We start from the raw sequence: 20,648 nt of genomic DNA on the forward strand, positions 1-20,648 counted from the left end.
CTCCTCCTGTCCCTCCTTGCACAAAGGTGGAGGTAGTGGTCCTGATGCTGGGTTGTTGCCCTCCTGCGGCCTCCTCCACATCTCCTGATGTACTAGCCTGTCTCCAGGTAGCGCCCCCATGCTCTGGACACTACGCTGACAAACACAGCAACCCTTTTTGCCACAGCTCGCATTGATGTGCCATCCTGGATGAGCTGTATTACCTGAGCCACTTGTGTGGGTTGCGGACTCCGTCTCATGCTACCACTAGAGTGAAAGCACCGTCAGCATTCAAAAGTGACCAAACCATCAGCCAGAAAGCATAGGAACTGAGAAGTGGTCTGTGGTCACCACCTGCAGAACCACTCCTTTATTGGGGATGTCTTGCTAACTGTCTATGCTTTCTACCTGTTGTCTATTCCATTTGCACAACAGCATGTGAAATTGATTGTCAATCAGTGTTGCTACCTAAATGGACAGTTTGATTTCACAAGAAGTGTGATTGACTTGGAGTTACATTGTGTCGTTTAAGTGTTCCCTTTATTTTTTTTGAGCAGTGTATATCTTTCTTCTGAAATGGCTTCATCTAAAAATGATCTTGCAACATCCAGAGTTGTTTGATGAATGGTAGCTTTAGAAGTTGATCAAATAAAAATAAGGCAACAGCTGGAGCTTTATGAAAGTGCTTGACAGATCCAGTTATCTCAGAGCACCAAAAGGTGTTCTTCATTCATTACCTAATAGAGGTAGTCTTAATGGTATCTTGGGTGAAAGCAAACCTACTGCAAAAAAAAAAAAAAGTTATTTCTGGCACATTGCCATGTCATGCCCCAAACACAGACAAATATAACACACACAAAAAAGACAGTTTTATTGAAATCTCAGGTCTTGTATGAAACAAAATTGAATCCCTAAAAAAAATAATATCTCGCTGCCCTCAGGTACCAGAAAGCACTGGTCCTCGAATATATTTAAGTATTTCACCATCATCTTGAAATGTTCAGAGTCAGAATGTTCTCAGTGATCCGTTTATCGAGTAAAGGAACGAACGTGACGTCCTCTTCCACTGCTTCCGCTAACAAACTTTCCTCTTGAACCACCACTACCACTGCTGTTGGTACTTGCCCAAGATGGTGTAATTCCACCACGACCTCTGGATGCACGATCACGGGGGCTTGGCCGGTAGCCTTAAACAAATGGAAAGGTTATTGGCAACAGAACCTATGCATTTCTAGTAGGATCTGCAACTTATGCATTATAATCTTCTTACTGAAGCCCCTTCAGATAGCCAAATTAAAGCTTCTAAGAATACAGTTCAAAGAATGAAGATAATATATAAGAGACAGGGGGTGGGGGTGGGGATTAAGATTGGAATTTAGTGAGGCTAAAATCAAAACTTGCTACCAAGAATAAATGACTGAAAATGTGTAACATGTGAGAATTACCAAGACTGAAAAAGATACACTAACTCTGATACTGTCTAATACATATCTCCAACTTCCGTTTGAATTAATTTAAAGCTATGTAATTTAACAAATACATGTAATAGGTAAAACATGCAAGTTGTTATGAGGATAAGTTTTAAAGTTCTTAGCAAGGAACTCATGTCATTAACTTTTGGTGGGTGTCAGTCCAAGGAAATCTGCCGTCATGTTTTTTAGGATTTTTTTATTGTGGTTTTTTTTTTAAGTATATTAAGTTATCTAAGGTGTCTTGGCAGGGTTAATCAATAAAATAAAGCTCAAAAATTGAAGAGAACACAAAATTGTCCATGTCATTTTCTTGGCAGCAAAACACAACTTCCCACTGTCATCTTCTGGGGTGATTTTTCCCCCCCTAGATTACGGCCCTGGTTTTTACCATTGTCCTTTCTCTCAAGTAGTAGCCAAGTTCAAACTTCCACTGAGATCACCCAAAGCTGGCAAGATGCCACACCTGCTGTGAGACAATGTAGTAAAAACAAAAGGTAACTTGGGGTTCTTGCTCAAACCATTGTTCCATAGGATTTGTGTTCTGCCTGTTACACAATATGCCGCCTGGAAGGGGTACCTTCTCTTTTCTGTGATGATTACCTTTGCACTCAATGGTGGTTTGGTGATTTCACCCTTGTTTTGTAAGGCATATTGACAGAATTAGATACAAAATGTGTAAATGAATTAATTATGCTATGGAGGAAAACCATTCCTTACCCGCAGAGCTTAAAGGCCTCAGAGGGGGGAGTGGGCCTCTGCTGAAATTGCTCTGTCCGCCTCGACTTTCACTGTAAGTTCCTCGGGGGGAGCTTTGGGCACTCCAGCTTGATCCCCTGGCTCCTTCACGACGACTGTAATTTCCTAAATGAAACGTGCAATTTAAGCCAAATGCATATTGCTCTTATTTTAGTTTAGATTTAACCACATCTCAGTTTAACAACACGACAATTTAAAATATTGACAAAGGTAATAACAGTGTGGGAAGCGAGCAAGGTTAAACTCTGATTTGTTTTGCAATACCCTATTTGTTTATCATATTTCTACAGCACTCACCTCGCCTAAATGAATTACTTATAAATTATGTATGAATTTTACTCATTTTTAAATAGGAATAGTAGGAGAGAGGACAGGAGAAGGAACGTGGGGGAAAAAAACCCTGTAGATACAGCTTCTTTTTACTTGCAAAAATAAATAACATAGCAGCACAACAATGAATTTCACTTTAAGGAATATGTGAGATAACCTATTGTCAACTTGCCTTTCTAAGAGCTCAAAGTTTTCAAGTTCAAGTGAACCATATAACTCACCTTTCGAAGCAGGTGGTGTGAAGAATCTGTTTTGGCTGTGAAAGGCTCCCCGCCCTCCACGGTTCCCTGAGAAGCCACCCCGAGAAGAAATTTTCTGTGAAACTTTAGGTGGCCTCTTGGGAGGAGGGATCCCATCCGGCGGAACCACCTCTTTGCTCTCTGCAGCTACAAAGTCATCCACATGCATGGAGGGCGGCCTGCTGGTGTTCTGCTTCCTCTGACGGAAGATGTCATGGGGGCGGATGCCTTGGCCAAAGGCTCCCCTCCCTCTTCCTCTAGGGGGAGGTACAATATGAGCCCTCTTGGCAGGTTCAATGTATTCCGACTTTCCACTGGAGAAATGCAAAAGGAGAATTTTTACAAATTCTTCACAAGTCAGCTAAAATCACACCAAACTTTTCTTGTTATTTTGTAGTCACTTTTCTGAATATTTCTCAGAATTGAACTATGTTGACATTGCTAGTTCAAGCAAGCATTTTCCTATCAGTTAAGTATAAATAATATTACTATAACTCACTGATATATTCTATAGAATATATGAAATCTCAGATTTAAATCTAAAGGGGGTTTAAAGAATCTTCCCTTCTCTCAACAATCTGTCATATTCTTATTTCATTCTAGCACATGTATCTGTTAACATCTTAGAAAGAGAAATGCATCTTCCGTTGGAGCCCACTATACATTCTTTGTGATAAAATAATCCAGACTGAAGCTCACCCACATTGGTTAATTGCATCATTTTCAGCAACTCTTACTTTTTTGCTTGTTTTGTTTGTTTTGTTTTGTTTCCCAAACTACGAAACTGGACATTTCTGGGTTTAATTTTTCTAAAACGTGTGATATAAAATAGATGGAATTTGAATGATTTAGCATAGGTCACGTAAACTATTAGCCTTATGAGAGGTTTGCTGCAACAATGCAAATAATGTGCTGAATAGTTTCTTTGTGAACACAGTTCAGTTAATCTCATTATATCATGGTCTCAAAATTACAATTTTAGTGCAATTTTGAGTGCAGTGAAGTAATAAAAATCCATCTTTAGGTATACGTATTGCATGTATATAATTAGACATACAGGTAGTGCTTGCTTAATGACTACAATTGGGGCAGAAACTTCTAGCGAAATATCACATGATTGTGATGGACTTATTACCTCACTTCCACTGAGGTTGTTAAGTGAATTAGCCTCAGTTTATGCAACATATCATGTGACCATAACTTGCAATTTTATTGCTGGCTTCTCTTTTGACTCTGCTTGTCAGAAGCCAGCATGTGACTACTGGGATACTTTTACAGTTGTAAATGCAAGGACCACTTGTAAAGTTACCTTTTTTAGCATCTTAAACCACTGCTAAACAAGTCAGTCATTAAGTGAAGTCTATCTGTACATGTACAGAGCCAGTTTGATGTACTGATTAAAAGCATCAGGCTAGAAACCAGGAGACCGTAAGTTCTAACCTGGCTTTTAGGAATGAAGCCAACTGAATGATCTTGAGGCAGTTCATTCTCCTTCAATCCTAGGAAGTAGGCAATGACAAACCACTTCTGAAATCTTGTCAAGAAATCTGCAGGGACTTGTCAGACAGTTGCCATGAGTCAACAATGACTTGAAGGCACACACACAAATGTGCAAAATCAAGACCACTAGTTACCTAGAAGTTATAAATGTCTCATGCTTGTGTTTTCCAAGTTTAAAGCCTTTTGTGGTTTTGGTCCGACCAGGAGAGGAAGGCTCTGTCACAAATGACCTCTCCAACTCTGCTTGCAGATCAAAGTCACTACATCCTTTTTCTGACAGTTCAATTAAGTCAACTTTCACCTAAAAGAATGAGAAAATGTTCCACTTTGTAAATACATAAACATATTAATATTCAATATAATTAGAATGGAAAATATGCTACACTAAAAATAGAAAAGGAAGAAGACTTAGTAGAGTGGCAAGGTGAATCCAAATCTCCTGATCAGCCTATTCCTTTAGAAACTATACTATAGTAACATGGAAATTATCTGCAGATATAATTCCTCCAGAATTATTAGTTAACAGCTTGCGGAATGTGAATTAAAGGCATTCTTTAAAATAAAAGCTTTTAATTTACTTCATTTATTAAACTTAAGGCACTTCAAATTCAAAACACTTTGCAGAATGTACCATTCTAGCACCGACTGGACAGATTTACAAACCTGATCCTTGACCACAAGAATTTAGAAAAAAACAGTATCAACTGATAGGCATAGGACTTCAAATTTAATAGAGTCACAAATTGTAGCAAATCTTTGTAGATAAGTTCCTCTTCATCAGCTTTATCAAATCAAAGGGATTTTTGCAAAGTAATACAGGAATCAACTATTAGTATCATCTCTGTCCCCAGGCTGACCAAATATGTAAAATATTATGCCTAGCGTCAAAAGTAGAAAAAGGTCACATGTACTAAAAATTATATTTATTGTAATCAAAGAAGATATTTATGGCATCTATGGTAGTCAATTGTTTTTCAAACCAAAGGGAATTTTGAAAAAGATGCTGAAATATATAATTCAAGATGAGGAAGAGGATGTTCATATGAAAAACCGAATATAAAATTATACTGGATAATCCCAAATGCTAGCAAGCTTAACATAGAAGTTAAGTCATTACAGTATTACTCTCGGAGTTGAGATATATTACCCAATAATTACTTTTTAATTATTTACCATGTCAAGGTCAGTTTCAATTTCTTCAGCTTGGAATGGTGAGAACCACATGGACTTCAACTGGTCATCCATCACATCTGCCAAGATGTACATAGTCCTGCAAAGTAAAACACAGCTTTCATTAGTAGTCAATATTTGTTGACGCTACTAAATTCGTTGAAACTTTTCATCTCATTCCTCAAACTACATATTTACTAAACCTTGTTCTAAGCCCAAATTATAATTACCCTGCCAAAAAACTTCTTGTAGCCCACACTATTACATCTTTATGAAGATCTGTTCTTAACTGAAGACAAAAGAGTAGCCCATAACCAACAAAACTATTGCCATTTTACAGAGAAATGAAATTAATAATTTTAGTAGAATAAATATAGTATTAAGAATTATACAACAGCACTTAAGAATTTCTATTGTGCTCCACAATGCCCTTGAAAATAAACTCATTTATTTCAATGTGATCCAAATATACCAATTCCAAATATTATACTTCTCTTGTCCGTCTTGTTATTTTACCTATTATTAAATAGATGTTGGAGAGATTCTGGAGCAGGCAAAATTGGTTCCACATCTTGATCACTCAGAGGACAAGCCTCTCCAGCAGATTCCAACATCTGCCTAAGTCCAACAACATTATCTAGTAACGATTCCAGGGTCTCTTCTTCCTTAGAACGCTCCTAGATAAGAAAATCTACAGTCATCAATCATATAAAATCTAGCCTTCTGGACAGTTAACAAGATATAGAGAGAGAGCATTTCACCAGAATATGTTTATTTTGGATTCCCATTGGAGATGATGCACTACAAAGCAACACACTTAGGTTATGTAAAATCAAAAGGATGTGTAGACAACAAGACCAAATAACCATGAAGACTGATAAATGCAGGCAGAGAATTCTGTGAAAAGCTAAATGAATGCAGAATGGCAGCCATGATCAAGAAAATCAGGATGACTGTATTATCATCCAAAAATGTGATAAGATTAATTTTGTATTTCTCTCATTAGCTACAATAACTATTCAGTCTGAATAATGTGCATATAATACAGGCAATCCTCAACTTACAACTGTTCATTTAGAGACTGTTCAAAGTTACAACATCACCGAAAAAAATGACATATGACCATTTTTCACACTTATGGCCGTTGCAGCATCCCCATGCTCACATGATCAAAATTCAGTTGCCTGACAACTGACTCATATTCATGACAGTTGCAGTGTCCTGGGGCCATGTGATCACCTTTTCTGACCTTCTAACAAGCAAAGTCAATGGGTAAACTAGATTCACTTAGCAGTCATGTAACTAACTTAATAACTGCCATGATTCACTTAACAACTGTGGCAAGAAAGGTCACAAAATGGGGCAAAACTCACTTAACAAATGTCTCGCTTAACAACATGAACTTTGGGCTCAATTGTGGTCATAAGTCAAGGACTGTCTATATCCAATCTTAGTACTGTATAGATTTGCATTTATATTAAATAAATATATTATTTTTTAGTGAAAGGTACATTACCAAAACCAGTTTCTCCAGTTCAAGGAGCAGGTTTTCAGGAGCCTCTTCTTTGGTTTGCAACTGATATTTTAATTCTGCAGTGCTAAGACCCAGAGTTCTGGTGGGATGACTTCCATCTACTTCCACAAGACTCCCATCATCCCCACAACATCCCTGAAGAACATGGAGAAATATCTAAGTGAAAAAGTACTGCAAGATGTATAAAAAGCCATGTTATATGCAACGTAATGTTGCCAATGAAGGACATATAAAATAAACAAACTTTCAACCGAATCTCCAAAAAGAATGTACTAATTTGTTACAGAAATGGCTAAGATATATATTAAGCAAGCAAAAGTAAAAAGTTGAAGCTGTAATCTTATTATTTCTATCTTACTGCTCTGAAGAGTCAGACGTTAATGCTTATCTTTTTTCCCCTTTATCCTACACTTCTCTGTCCTCCTTTTCTCATTCCCCATTTTCCCACTATTTTCATTTTCATTTATTTTTTTATAATTTGGTAAATTTAATAAAAATTATATTCAAAATAAAGAAGTATACAAATCTCTTTTCAATACTAAAATAGATCAATATGAGACGTCTTTCATTTTCAATAGCCATGTGGAAACATGCTTACAGAATACACATCAAAGGAATTTTGCAAAATGCTTTTTTATACTTGTAGATCCATCATATGAAACTCTTTCACAAAACCATCTTAATTGTTGATTCTGTGTTCATACATAATTGTTCTTAGAACTTTTTATTTCTCTTTTATTTCTCTATAATCATATTAATAGGTAGCATTTTCAACATTCTGAGAATAGTCGTTTGAATCACTTGATGAATAAATTTATTTATTAGGCAACTCTGGGTGGTTCACAAAGTAAAAAAAAATAACAATCCAACAATATAACAATATAGTAACGGTAAAGGCAAATTAATAAAACAATGGCAAAACCAACAAGCAACAACAAAAACATGCAAACGTTGCTCAAGAGAAGTTTCAATTACCCTACCCAAAAGCCTGGACACATTTCCTTATTGAAAACTATCTGATATTCCTATCATTTTATGTTTTATTATTTCTTTGATGAAGTTATTGTAGAGAATTTTTTTTAAAAAAATTAGGAGATGCACCTTGCATATTTTAGCAACAGAAAAGCAATTTATTTCATGAAATAGCCTTAAAATCAATACTAACAAACAGTACAATGGTAACATTGCTGAAAAATGTAAGCTTGTATTTACTTACCAAAGGATCAGAATTTAGTATCTGTCTCATAAAATCCAGAAAGGAAGAGGCCAGTTCTCCTGTGTCTTTACTGAAGCTGCTCACTATTCTCTTCAGTACTGTTTGCAGAGCCCCACAATGTTTTGCCAGAGAACTAAGGTTATTTAAAAAAAAAAGAAATATTTTACTTTACCTACTGAATTTAATGTAGCACATAAGTGATCAAGAGCCTAAGAAGCAGCTAGTTCATGTCTTCATAAAGGAGTGAATATTGCTAGATAAATGTGAAATAATTTCATTATACTTAATATTCTTAGGTGCAGCACAACTCTCAGACTGCTACAATACTTTAAGACTAGTCAGTCAGTTACAATATCTAAACCACACACAAAAAAACATTTTAATTGCAGAACTGATAAACAGAATTGTCATCTAGGAAGCAATTCTTCTTATTCCTTCATTTGCACAAGAGGAGGTCTCTTCTAAAATAATTGCCATAGCAATACATAGCCAAAACAGCCTCTATCAATACGCTCTAAAAGACTGGTTGCAATTCTTATTATTGAGGAATGTTCTTAACTCATTTCCATGAAGCACGACATCATTGGAGCCAACCCACAATCTTTCCATATTAACTATTACAAATGGGTTCATCCACCACCATGGCCCAATGCATGGGAGAAAAGAAGACAGCAGGACGCAGAATACTTTATTCTCTTTATAAATCTGCAAATGGGATGACATCACTGAACAAAGCACATAGAGTTTTATAGTCCCAATTATCACCTCTGGGACAGAACTTATATATCAAGTTCTTCCAAGATCAACTTTCAGAATTTCAGTGAGGAATTTTACTTGGAATACTCATCTTAAATTTTCATTGTAAGAAACAGGACATAAACAGCATTGAAGGATACAAAGCTCACTTTAGGAAGCTAATTTTTCAGCCACTGATTTTCACTGTAACTTTTTCTGGTGTTGAACGGATATGACTAATTTCCACTGAAAATGAATGGGAATTACACAAAATTTACAGGTACTTTTAGAAACGTTTGAAGTGGGGAAATTATACCTTTTCAAATGATAGAATCCATAATTGTGCTCTGTAAGAAACATCATTGTCCTGATACAAGTCAGCAAGCAGGTATAGCTGCTTTCGGCATTAATAACTGTTTCTATCAGGCAATCACAGATGGAAGCCATGAGTTCCTTGCCTGGTAATGAATTGGAAAGCTGCTCCAATTCAGAAAGAGTGCTTTCTGAGGAACTGGGCAAAATCAGGGCAATGTCCTGTAAAAAACAAACACAATGCATTACTGAAAGGCAGGGGCATATTTTTATAATTATGGCAATGCAAGCAATAGTTGGGACTCAAAGAGCTAATTTAGAACGTTCAGAGAGAATGCCTCAAAGATTTTCTCTTTTTCGCATAACAGACCAAGGTATTACAAACGATATCTGAAACTCCCTACAAGTAGTAATGTTATTGGCATAGAAAGCAGATTTACTGCTCATAATAATTGACTAATAGGTAACTCTTTTAGGTCAGTGGGCATGTTTGGGATTTTGAGAGTGTGTTGTATACATTCTTATAAAATGGCAACAAAGTGGAAACTGCATCACAAAATGCCCATTTTGTAACATTTGGAAATAAAGAAGTTTGCTTTTCTCAGCAGATGAACATGCTTTCAACATGCTGGACTCGACTACCTATCATTCTTACTTTTAAAGAATGAAATTTATAGTTTTGGGTACTTGGAACATCTAGTGTTGGAAGTCTGACATGTATCAACATAAGTATCTGTAAGCATAATGACCTCTTGGGACTCAGTTGTCTATTGCTGCATTATTTCCAATGCCAAGTTTTCTAAAGAGGAAGTCTTTTGAATTTTAACTAGTGAACTTAAGCATGTCTACTATATTCGATATTAGAGCCTTTTTTCTAAGGGAATACTCATTTAGAATCATTATTTGCACAGAAGCAGCAACTGAGATTTAATTCAGGAAGCTCAGCAAAACTAAGTCATTTAAAACTAAAATATCACTAGAATATGAGAGAGAGAATGAGAGATGAAGAAGAGGAGGAACAGCTGGGTCTAGTGCCTGATGCATGGATGCGCAGAAGGCAGAGGAGAGGAGAACAGTGGAAATCCATGGGCCGATCCTTGGGAAGGAAGAGCCACTGCTGCTAGAGAAGACCCCCCCCTAGCTCTGGGTATAAAGCAGGGGCCGCCAACCTTTTGGACCTCAGGGACCACCAAACACATAACTTTAAATCTTGCGGACCACCAATATGAATTTGGACTGACGGTGGCTTGCTGATGTTGGTGGGAAAGTCAGTCCCATATTCCAGAGGTGCAATAGTCACAGGACTGGCCCTATGGTCATCCCGCAACAGCTGCTCTTTTATCCAGGTGCACCGGCCTGCCATGGACTGGAGGAGCTGCTCCAGGATGACCAAAGGGCCAGTCTTGTGACTATTGCAGCTCTGGAATATGGGACCGACTTTCCCACCAATGCCAGCAAGCCACCCTGGGGCGATTTCCGTCCCCCACCTTTGGTCTTACCTTCCAGTTTCAGCTCATGAAGCTCTACTCAAGGTAAGGTTTGCGCTCGGCCGAAGGGTGGGGGCCACTGGGTGGGTGGGCCATGTGGGCGACACAGCCTTGTGTTCCTGCGCAGCCTGGATTAATTGCTTTGGGGGGAGTGCTTTGGGGGGGACATTTCTCTGCAGACCACCAAATTTTTTCGTGGACCACCAGTGGTCCCCAGCCCACTGGTTGGTGACCACTGGTATAAAGGGCAGGGGGCAGAGATGAATAGATGTGACAGACAACTACTCATCTCCCTGGCACATGGACTTGTTAGCCTGTGGTAAGAGATAAACTTTTTGCCAGGGATGCTGGCACTTCTAATAAAGGAATCTTTGAGTTAACCTCAGAGGGTTTGTCGTGTTTGGGGAGCTGGTTCAGAAGAAATTCATTCTGTTGATTCTGTTCATGTGATAAATTACATGGGGGGAAATAATCTGAAGAAATGTCAGCATTTAATTTTGGGGAAGTTTCCAAGGAAGGAAATCACAAAAAAAACAACCCCAGAATGTAAACACGCATAGGTTGGTTGTACTACCATAGTACAGCAGACAAGATTTTGAATCCGTTCTGATATACAGCACAACTGTTTCCAAGAAAAAGAATGTCTTTGGAAGTAGTCCTAATGACAGGAATTGGCGACCAACAACTCCATCACTAAACAAGACAAAATGTCACCGCAAAAGACTTATGACCTTACTTCCACCGCAATTATTAAACAAATAACCTCTAGTCATTAAATAAGACATCACATGACCATAAATTTGATTTTACTGCTGGTTTCTCCATTGATTCTGTTTGTTGGCTGTGAAGCACACAAATTGTGATTACATGAGCACAGGATGCTGCAATGGTCATAAACACGAGGACCAGTCATAAAGTTATACACTGCTCAAAAAAATAAAGGGAACACTTAAACAACACAATATAATTCCAAGTCAATCACACTTCTGTGAAATCAAACTGTCCACTTAGGTAGCAACACTGATTGACAATCAATTTCACATGCTGTTGTTCAAATGGAATAGACAACAGGTGGAAAGCATAGGAAGTTAGCAAGACATCCCCAATAAAGGAGTGGTTCTGCAGGTGGTGACCACAGACCACTTCTCGGTTCCCATGCTTTCTGGCTGATGGTTTGGTCACTTTTGAATGCTGGCAGTGCTTTCACTCTAGTGGTAGCATGAGACGGAGTCTGCAACCCACACAAGTGGCTCAGGTAGTGCAGCTCATCCAGATCCATCTGGGACATCATGTCTCGCTCCATCCGCCAACGCCACATTGCACCACAGACTGTCCAGGAGTTTGGGGATGCTTTAGTCCAGGTGTGGAAGGAGATCCCTCAGGAGACCATCCACCACCTCATCAGGAGCATGCCCAGGTTTTGTAGGGAGGTCATACAGGCACGTGGGGGCCACACACAATACTGAGCGTCATTTTGACTTGTTTTAAGGACATTATATCAAAGTTGGATCACCCTGTAGTGTTTTTTTCCACTTTAATTTTGAGTGTAACTCCAAATCCAGACCTCCATGGGTTGCTAAATTTGATTTCCATTGATAATTTTTGTGTGATTCTGTTGTCAGCACATTCGACTATGTAATGAACAAAGTATTTAATAAGAATATTTCATTCATTCAGATCTAGGATGTCTTATTTTTGTGTTCCCTTTATTTTTTGAGCAGAGTATTTTTACAGCCCTGTAATAACTTCTGTGGTCGCTAAACAGGGTAATGGTTTAGCAAGGACTACCTATAGTCCATTCTTCTACAGCCTACCAATGCATAACAGTACATTCATGTATCTAACTCTATGAAGACGTAACCATGGGAACATGTAAAGAACAAAGAAAATTACATTACATTCTTCTTTAAATTTTCCATTTTAAATACCTGGTCACAGAAGGACTGCAAAATAGAAGCTAAGTACTCTGCACACTGCTGATGAATTATGTTTTCTCCTGGAGTTTGCATCAAAGACAAAAGTTCTAGGAAAACTTCGGTATATTTTTCATCGCCTTTAGCAGTTCCATTTATCAGGTGCAAAATAGCCAATTTACAAGCTTTGTGAGAAGCCAGAGCATCAAATAAAGCAAGCAAGCGGGTTGTCTGAGCAGTGTATTGTTTCTCCTTATCTTCTGGGTTGCTGAAATGAGGACAAATTTCTTTTATTAGGATGACAGCACACTCGGTTGAAATGCAAACAAAGACAAACATGCAAGTTTTAATATTCCCATTCATTCACACACACACACACAAAATGTTCATTCTTGCACAACTGTTAAACTTCCACCTATTGGAAAGTTACTGGGATTACTTGTGACATTGGAAATATTGTTAGTGGTATTTAAGTGACTTTAATGAAAAGCAAGTATTCAGGAAATAGAATTCAATTTTGGAGGGTTTTTTTCCCTGTTTCATTCACTTCTCTATACTAGTCCACTAACTTGTTGTTCTAGGATTGAAATGAAACAAAACAAAATATGTTTTGGTTTGTAGCTCCCTAATATTTGACACACTATTCAAAGATCAAAACTGCTTCTTGCCACATCCCCAGCCCATAATACAAATTGGTGCTACAGAATGGCATAGAAGCAACAGAAGGCATAGAATCCAAAGCAATTGCTTATGGAGATTCTCAGTCATCCAGGTCTTGGTAGTTCCAAAGATACTTCTTCTCATCCAAGAAGCCTCTTCACTTCTCACTTCTGGAAGAAGCTTCTTGGATGAGAAGCAAAACGTCCTCAAGGAAAAACAAAGAAAGTTCAGTTTAAAAAAAAATGGTCCAAAGCAAATGACTAAGAACATAGCCCATACAGGACCTTTTAAATCTACATTCAATTGTGAGAAGGCAAAATTGTGACCAATGGAGATCAATTTTTCTACTTTTGACAAATAACTAGAAAAATTATTAAACAATAGTCATCTTGTTTAGGCAATATTAAACAAAATATTGAAATGTACCTTTGCAGATCTTCTACAAGTAGATCTAAGACAGTTCTCATAATAAGGAGAGCCGTTGGTGAGGCCAAGTCACACAACTGTACACAAATGCGCCTTAGCATATGCTGAATAGGCTGGCAAGTGGAGCCGGAAAAGGATCGTACTATTTCTTGCAATAATTTTGCCTGGACATGAAGATGCATGCTCCAAAGTTTTCTAGTATTGAGAGCTACTGATAGGTCATGTGGTTCAATAACCTACGGAAAACAAAATAATCCTCTGAAATGCATAATAATCATACATTTGCAGTATGCTGTGCTACTTTCTACTCTGGAATGTTATAGAAAATGTATATGAATGGAATGAGGAGTTCCAAGAAAAATTGCCAAGGAGAGTAAGTCAACTGGAATTCATATTCAAAATTATTCACACAAAACAGCCCTATAGAGCTGCGGTCACCAACCGGTGGTCCACGAGAAAATTTTGGTGGTCCACAGAAAAATTATTTGCATTTTTTATATTGCACTAAATACTATCCTTTTTTAAAAATTCATATTAGTGGTCCACGGGATTTAAACATGAATTTAGTGGTCCCTGAGGTCTGAAAGTTTGGTGACCCTTGCTATACTGCTTCCACATAAATGGAAACAAGTTTACACATCCAGGTGTGGCATACAAATATTAATAAAGGTAAAATTCATAAATATGTTTCATAGCTCCTCAACTTTCAGAAAAGTTGATTTTTAAAATCATTTTAAATAGTTTTTATTTACCTGAGTGGTCTGCATAGGCAGAGGAAGAGGCAGTAGTTCTGAAAGCAATATAAGGCCAGAGAAAAATCCTTCTGGGATTCTTAGAACAGAAGTAAGAACCTCTTTGAGCATTAGCGACCAAGTATTATTGGCTAGAGTTTCTTCAGAGATAGTTAACTTCTCATTAACGCCTTGGGTGAAAGTCAACAAGATGTCAACAATATCATTCTGGATCTTCTGTTCATCACTGTCCAAACGCCCAGAGAGGGTTATAGAACATAAAAGCATGTGTAAAGAAATAAGTGCTGAAGGAACACGCATATCTTTAAATTCAAAGGATCCTCCCCGTAGCAATTCAGTTAACATGGTCTTCAAAAGTGTGAGAGTACATCGGGCCATGGAGATTGTAGTGACTCTGTGAAGAGTTGTTCCCATGTTGACATGGAGTCTCCAGGGCTGAATAAGAATGCTGTTTAGTTTTTGCAGAACTCTGATAAATGTGTCCATTCCTTCAGAAGAGAAAAGCTGAATAACTGCAAGGTTCCATTTAAGGTCCTTCTGCTGACCTTTATAAATGATCGGAGAAATAAAAAGAAGAAAAATCTTTATATTTTATTTTTGACTTTATAATTAATAGAAACTGGATGCAATGATTCTGTTGGTGACCAAAGGTAAATATTTTTACATATTTTTTTCACTCAATAAAATAATCTGAGAATCACTCCAGAGTTTATATGATCAGTATGCAAAGAACAATATATTTTAAAATGTTTGTGTGATTTGATACAATACATTCTAGTGAATGAGAACGAAGAAGTTAAAGATTGTACCTTCAACAGGAGGTGGAGGACATGCAATATGACACAAGACACGAAGTGCTGTAGGAAGACCAACTCCTTCCTGAGTCATCAAGCTATCAATGTTCTTTAAAATAAAGAAGTAGATAATGTTTAAAAACATTCAAAAGGGATATATCTGATTTAACAGACAAACACTGCTTCTGCACAAACAATGGAGAGATCCATTTAATTTTTGTACGTAACCAAAACAGAAACGCAAAAGCCACAGTTCCCCATATTGCCTAATACTGTAGATTTTAGGACTTGAAGTTCACTTATATAGAAAGCATAGAGGTATGGAAAGCCTGGCTTATGTAACTTCAACAGTCTAGCAATGGATTTGGTTCAAGATCTGATCCTTCCTTATTGTGCAATACATCCAGCTTTGTTTTTAAAAGAGAACAATTTGTATGTGTTCTGTAAGCTCACCATTCCAATATTTAGAATATTTGGATACCAAACTAAATGTTAACATGTATTTATTGTTTCATGAATATTTAAGTAAAACTGTAAATAGAATAAAGGATGGGAGGACCAATTTAGATTCCATAAAGGAGAATATCGGTAGCTCAGTGTTGACATGAGGGACCGATCTAGCAACCCAAAGTGAACAGTAATCACAGGATTGCCGATCCATTTTTTTCCCTTCACAAAACATTTTAATTGATCAGCATGTCTATTTTCAACTTAATCTGAACTAAATTTAACTTCAAAATACATTTATTCAAAAAGATGAGCAGTTTGCTATTCTAAGGTAATATATATTTTTACTCTTTATTTATTACATTTATATGCCATTCATCTTGCTGTCCAAGGATGGCAATGAAAACCATGTAAAAACTACAAAATTTGTTACATAGTACAGTAAAAACCCACTTACCCATATGCTTTTACTTATTTATTTTACTGACCTGTTTAATATATTCAATGAGATTTGGGATACAATTAATTTCGAATCGGATTGTTTTCAATGGCTCCAACCATTTATTAAGTTCTAAAAACAAACAAAATCATTTGATGAATGTTACATGAGGCATTCAAGAAAATGTAAAAATAATTAGAGCAGCAGGCCTTTTGGTTCTAAAACTGATTGAATCTTAAACAATGGGAACAGACTTTGTCACATATGCACACTAGGAACACAATACTCATTTTTAACGAAAAGTCTAAGAAACTTTTATACAATTTTATAATTCAGTTTGAATATTCTCTACTATTTTTCCTTACAACTCCTTATTTACGATAATAATAATACATAATATAGTAAAATAATAATAATAAATATAGTAAAATAAAGAATAATATAGTAAAAGTATATGTTGCCCAACTCCCAGCTTTGGATATTTAACAGTCGTTAAAAGCATTTGGGAAAAAAACCCCCACAAAAACAGTACCAGACAAAAGAACAAAAGTGGTAAAGAAAACAAACCCTCCAGCCCAAAGGGAACAAAAAGAAAGGGATGTCAGATGTTCTCCCAAAGGCCTGGGCAAGGTCTTTAAGTTCATATACAGTACAAAGGAACATATAAAGAGCACTATTAAAGAAATGTTTGGCTTGTTTATCATAAGTAAAGGCTGGTTAATCTGACTGGCCGGAAGAAAGCCATCTTGAGACAGCATCTGTTGTGGTATTTGCTCCCTGATTTGTCCATATCAAAAGGCTGGCAAAGACACACGTTTCCCACTTTCTCCCAGGGTCCATGCACTGAGCCTTTATGCTCTGCTTGCATATGAATCAGATGCCATTTCTAAGAATGCAGCCTTGGAACCTGTGAACCTGCCTAGCAGCCCAAATGTGACCTCCAAGATTGGCTGGTTATTTTGCCCGATATCACAGATGCCAATATGGATTACAAGCACCACTACTTTCTGAGTACTATTTACAACCTATCTAGTTTACAGATAACATCCATTATCTTCGCACTAGGAAGATCTATTTTTCACATCACAAATTCCAAACATTGAATGATCCATAACAAAAGCTCCGTCCCTCTCTTAGAATATTTTTAGAGCTAAAGCATATGGGTTCCATCATCCAAGAACTGAATCCCAAATTTGAAAAGATCTCCTTTATCATTGCAATCATATCCTCCTTCCCCAAGCTTCTCATTCTTCCTGACAAGAAATCACCATTGTTCTGGGTAGAAGGACTAGACTTTATACATCTAAACATCTCTAGTTCAGCCAGTTTGCATTCAAAAGATTGGATCTTTTCCTTGATAAACGGGACTGTCAACACACACTCCCAGTTTATTCCCAACAGATGTCTCCCCTATACTTAACATGTAAAGTTTTAGAGCAAAATAATAAAACAGTAACATTGTTTTTTCTATCTAGATGAATTTCACAGCAAAAGGAAAAAATTATTCTATACAACTCCGAGACTTCTTATTCATATTGTATTCAAAAGCATCTTTCCATCAATGAAATATCAGGCACTTAAATTACATCAACCACCAACATAGATGATTAATGAAATACTCTAAGCAGCTACAGAAACAACAGAACTACAAGTTAGAATCATTAATACAAATAAAATTAAGATTTTAAATATTATACTTTAAAGGAAACAAAATGACTGGAAGTACATGGACGAAAGAAATCAGATGTATCTATCAGGATTGTCTTTTCCACTCAGTAGCAGACTTACACACTTTTGACAGCACTTTTGATATTAAAACAAATTAAATCTATAATGTTGGGAAACAGCAAGTGATAACTATTCAAGGGACAAAAATCCCAATACTGTTTGGGAATGTAGAATGTAGGATCAGCCCACTTCATTTTAAAAATGTACAGGAGTAAGTGATGTGGAAACAAGAGTTGATTTAAAGAATCTAACTGATTCATCATTATAGAATATCAGCCTAAATATTTCTTTCAATTTATTTTATGGCATCTCTCCATGAGTAGTATATTATACAAACTAGGGAATTGTTTTGTTTAAAAACAAGTTTATAAGATAAAGATCTTTCAATGATCCTACAATAGCAATAGTGAAACAGAATATCAGAAATATTACTCCTACATCGTTTAAAACATTGTCCAACAATAACAAGCACTGTACCTTGTAACTTTGTATTATTTTCATCTGCTTTGCAAAGCTTCAGCAGGGGTGCTGAGTACTGCTCAAGCATCTGGACATCACTTGAAGACTGTACCACCAGTAGAACAAGGATGCAGGCATAATTGTAGGCAACTGACTTTTTTGATTTGGAATCACTGAAATGCAAGTTTAAAAAAAAACCCTACAACTTACTAATTTGCTTCATATTACTTCATTTCATGTTTTAGTCTGCATACTAAGCATAAAACTCAGATATTAAGTTTCCATTACTAGCTTCCCAGAGATTTAGTGGACACATAGAACTCACAGAAGAAGAAAAGGCAGCTGTGCAAGAGGACTCTCACCTGCCCAGCACAGGATTCCATCTTATATTAAACACAGGAGACCAATATAGTTATCATTAAAGTTGAAAGAGATTTTACCAAGTCATCCTATTCTTTCATACTCCTCCTACTTTTAATGCTCATTACAGTGCAAATAAAGAACAGTACTTAAAAACAAGCAATAATCTTTAATTAGTAAATTAACTCAGTTGAGTTTCTATGATCCTGTTACAGATAGTCCTCACGCCATGACTACAATTTGAATCAGAATTGCTGTTACTAAGCAATATGCTTATAGGCCATATCATATGATAGCCCTGCTTATTGACTACATCCCAGGCAATCCTGGGTGATGTCATCACTCCAGTTGCACAGGGTCATTAAGAAGAAAGCAGGAATCCCAGATAAGGTGCATGGGGTGGGGGAAGCAGTGCAGGCTGTGCATGAGTTGCAGGAGGAGGATGTTGCAGTATGGCTCAAGCTGAGGAAGATTGGGGGGAAAGTTGCAGGGTGTGTAAGAGCACAAAGATGTGGGAAAAGAGGGTTTAGTGTGCATGCAAGAGAAGGGCAAAATGACAGCGCAGCGTATAAAATCTGGGAATGGGGGAGACTTACCCAAGCAACTGGTGTCCTTTCCTAATGCCTTTCCCATTGACTTTGCTTGCAAGGGAAGCCTTCATGGAAGCGCACAAACGGCGATTATGTGACCGTGGGACGCAGTTTAAGTGCAAACTGTTTGCCAAGTGCTCAAATTTAGTTCACATGACCGCAAGAGTGTTGCAATGACCAGACCTCTTGAGGACCAGTCTTAAGTCCCTTTGTTCAGCACCATCACAACTTTGAATGGTCGCTGAAGGAATGGCCATAACTTGAAGACTATCTGTACAGGAGCCCTCAGAGACATCACTTAATGTATTATAACATTTCGTGATGAGGCCAGTCACACTCTCTCCGCCCAACCCACCTCATCTGTGGAACGAGTAGAAAACAGCAGCAACACTGTGTACATTTTCTTGAGCTGCACAAAACGAAGACAGAATGTCAACCCGCCCATTTCAGATATAAATCTAATAATAAACCATTACCCTAATGCTTCTTTGGAATAGAACTCCATTAAAGTAATAAGGCTCTGGAGATTCTTCTCAAGGCTGAAGACATGGGCAACAGCAGCTCTTCCTACGGGGTTGAATGTGATCAAGTAAAGATTGTGAAGTGTTCCCAGGAGATCTGAATGGTCAGTTTCATCGGTGGCTGTGCAACGCTGGAAGTGGCTGAACAGTTCTGAAATGCACTGCAGCGTCTGGGTCGAATGAAGAAGCCACAAGGGAAATGCTTCATCGCCTGCCCCATCGGTTTGCAGGCCTTCTTCTTGATCGGGATCCGAAAATTGACAAAATGCTCGGACCAGCAAATTAGTGGCTTCGTATTCAGAGAGGAAAAAAAGGAGACCTTTCTGTGACTGTGCTAAAAACCTCAGAATATCTCTGACAGACTGAAGCACCCCAGGATGCACATTTGTTATTGGATTGGACAAGAGCAAAGTGACAGACTCCAAAAAACTGTGGTTGTGAAGATACCTGAAGAAATGAAAAGAGAAGAATACTACAAATAATAATAAATAAATAGGAATAACATCTATCCACTGCATTTTCCCATAAGATAGCTAAACTGCAACACTGTACAATTCTATATTTGTACTACAAGGCACCCTTGTGGTTCGGAACAGAGAACAAATCCTAGAAATACAAAGTGGGATTAATTAATATCACATTAATTAATATCACCAAAATTACATGCAAAACTGATATCCATCTTCACTGGAGAAAGTAATGATGCCTGGAAGAGTTAGATATAAAGGGAAAGCAGGTCGTCAGAGAACATGGTGGCTGGATACCATTAAAGCTGACACCAGCCAGAGCACAGAACAACTCAAAAGAAGTAGTGCAAGATCGGAAGATT

General features: G+C 37.4%; 1 protein-coding gene across 1 annotated transcript in view; it reads right to left on the reverse strand.

Annotated features, from left to right (window-relative positions):
- Positions 1–826: 826 nt before the first annotated feature.
- VIRMA (vir like m6A methyltransferase associated) overlaps positions 827–20,648 on the reverse strand; it is a 31,186-nt gene continuing 11,364 nt past the window's right edge. The window contains 16 exon segments of the mRNA XM_026705962.2: positions 827–1,166; positions 2,169–2,312; positions 2,759–3,090; positions 4,411–4,577; positions 5,450–5,546; positions 5,963–6,123; positions 6,963–7,115; positions 8,197–8,329; positions 9,248–9,465; positions 12,659–12,911; positions 13,730–13,965; positions 14,482–15,026; positions 15,291–15,384; positions 16,211–16,293; positions 18,367–18,521; positions 19,775–20,266. Of these exon segments, the coding sequence (XP_026561747.2) occupies positions 1,009–1,166; positions 2,169–2,312; positions 2,759–3,090; positions 4,411–4,577; positions 5,450–5,546; positions 5,963–6,123; positions 6,963–7,115; positions 8,197–8,329; positions 9,248–9,465; positions 12,659–12,911; positions 13,730–13,965; positions 14,482–15,026; positions 15,291–15,384; positions 16,211–16,293; positions 18,367–18,521; positions 19,775–20,266 (3,421 nt within the window). The 3' untranslated portion in view covers positions 827–1,008.

The sequence above is a fragment of the Pseudonaja textilis genome, chromosome 3, assembly GCF_049901715.1.
Source record: "Pseudonaja textilis isolate UNSWEBS1 chromosome 3, rPseTex1.2, whole genome shotgun sequence".
NCBI lineage: Eukaryota > Metazoa > Chordata > Lepidosauria > Squamata > Elapidae > Pseudonaja > Pseudonaja textilis.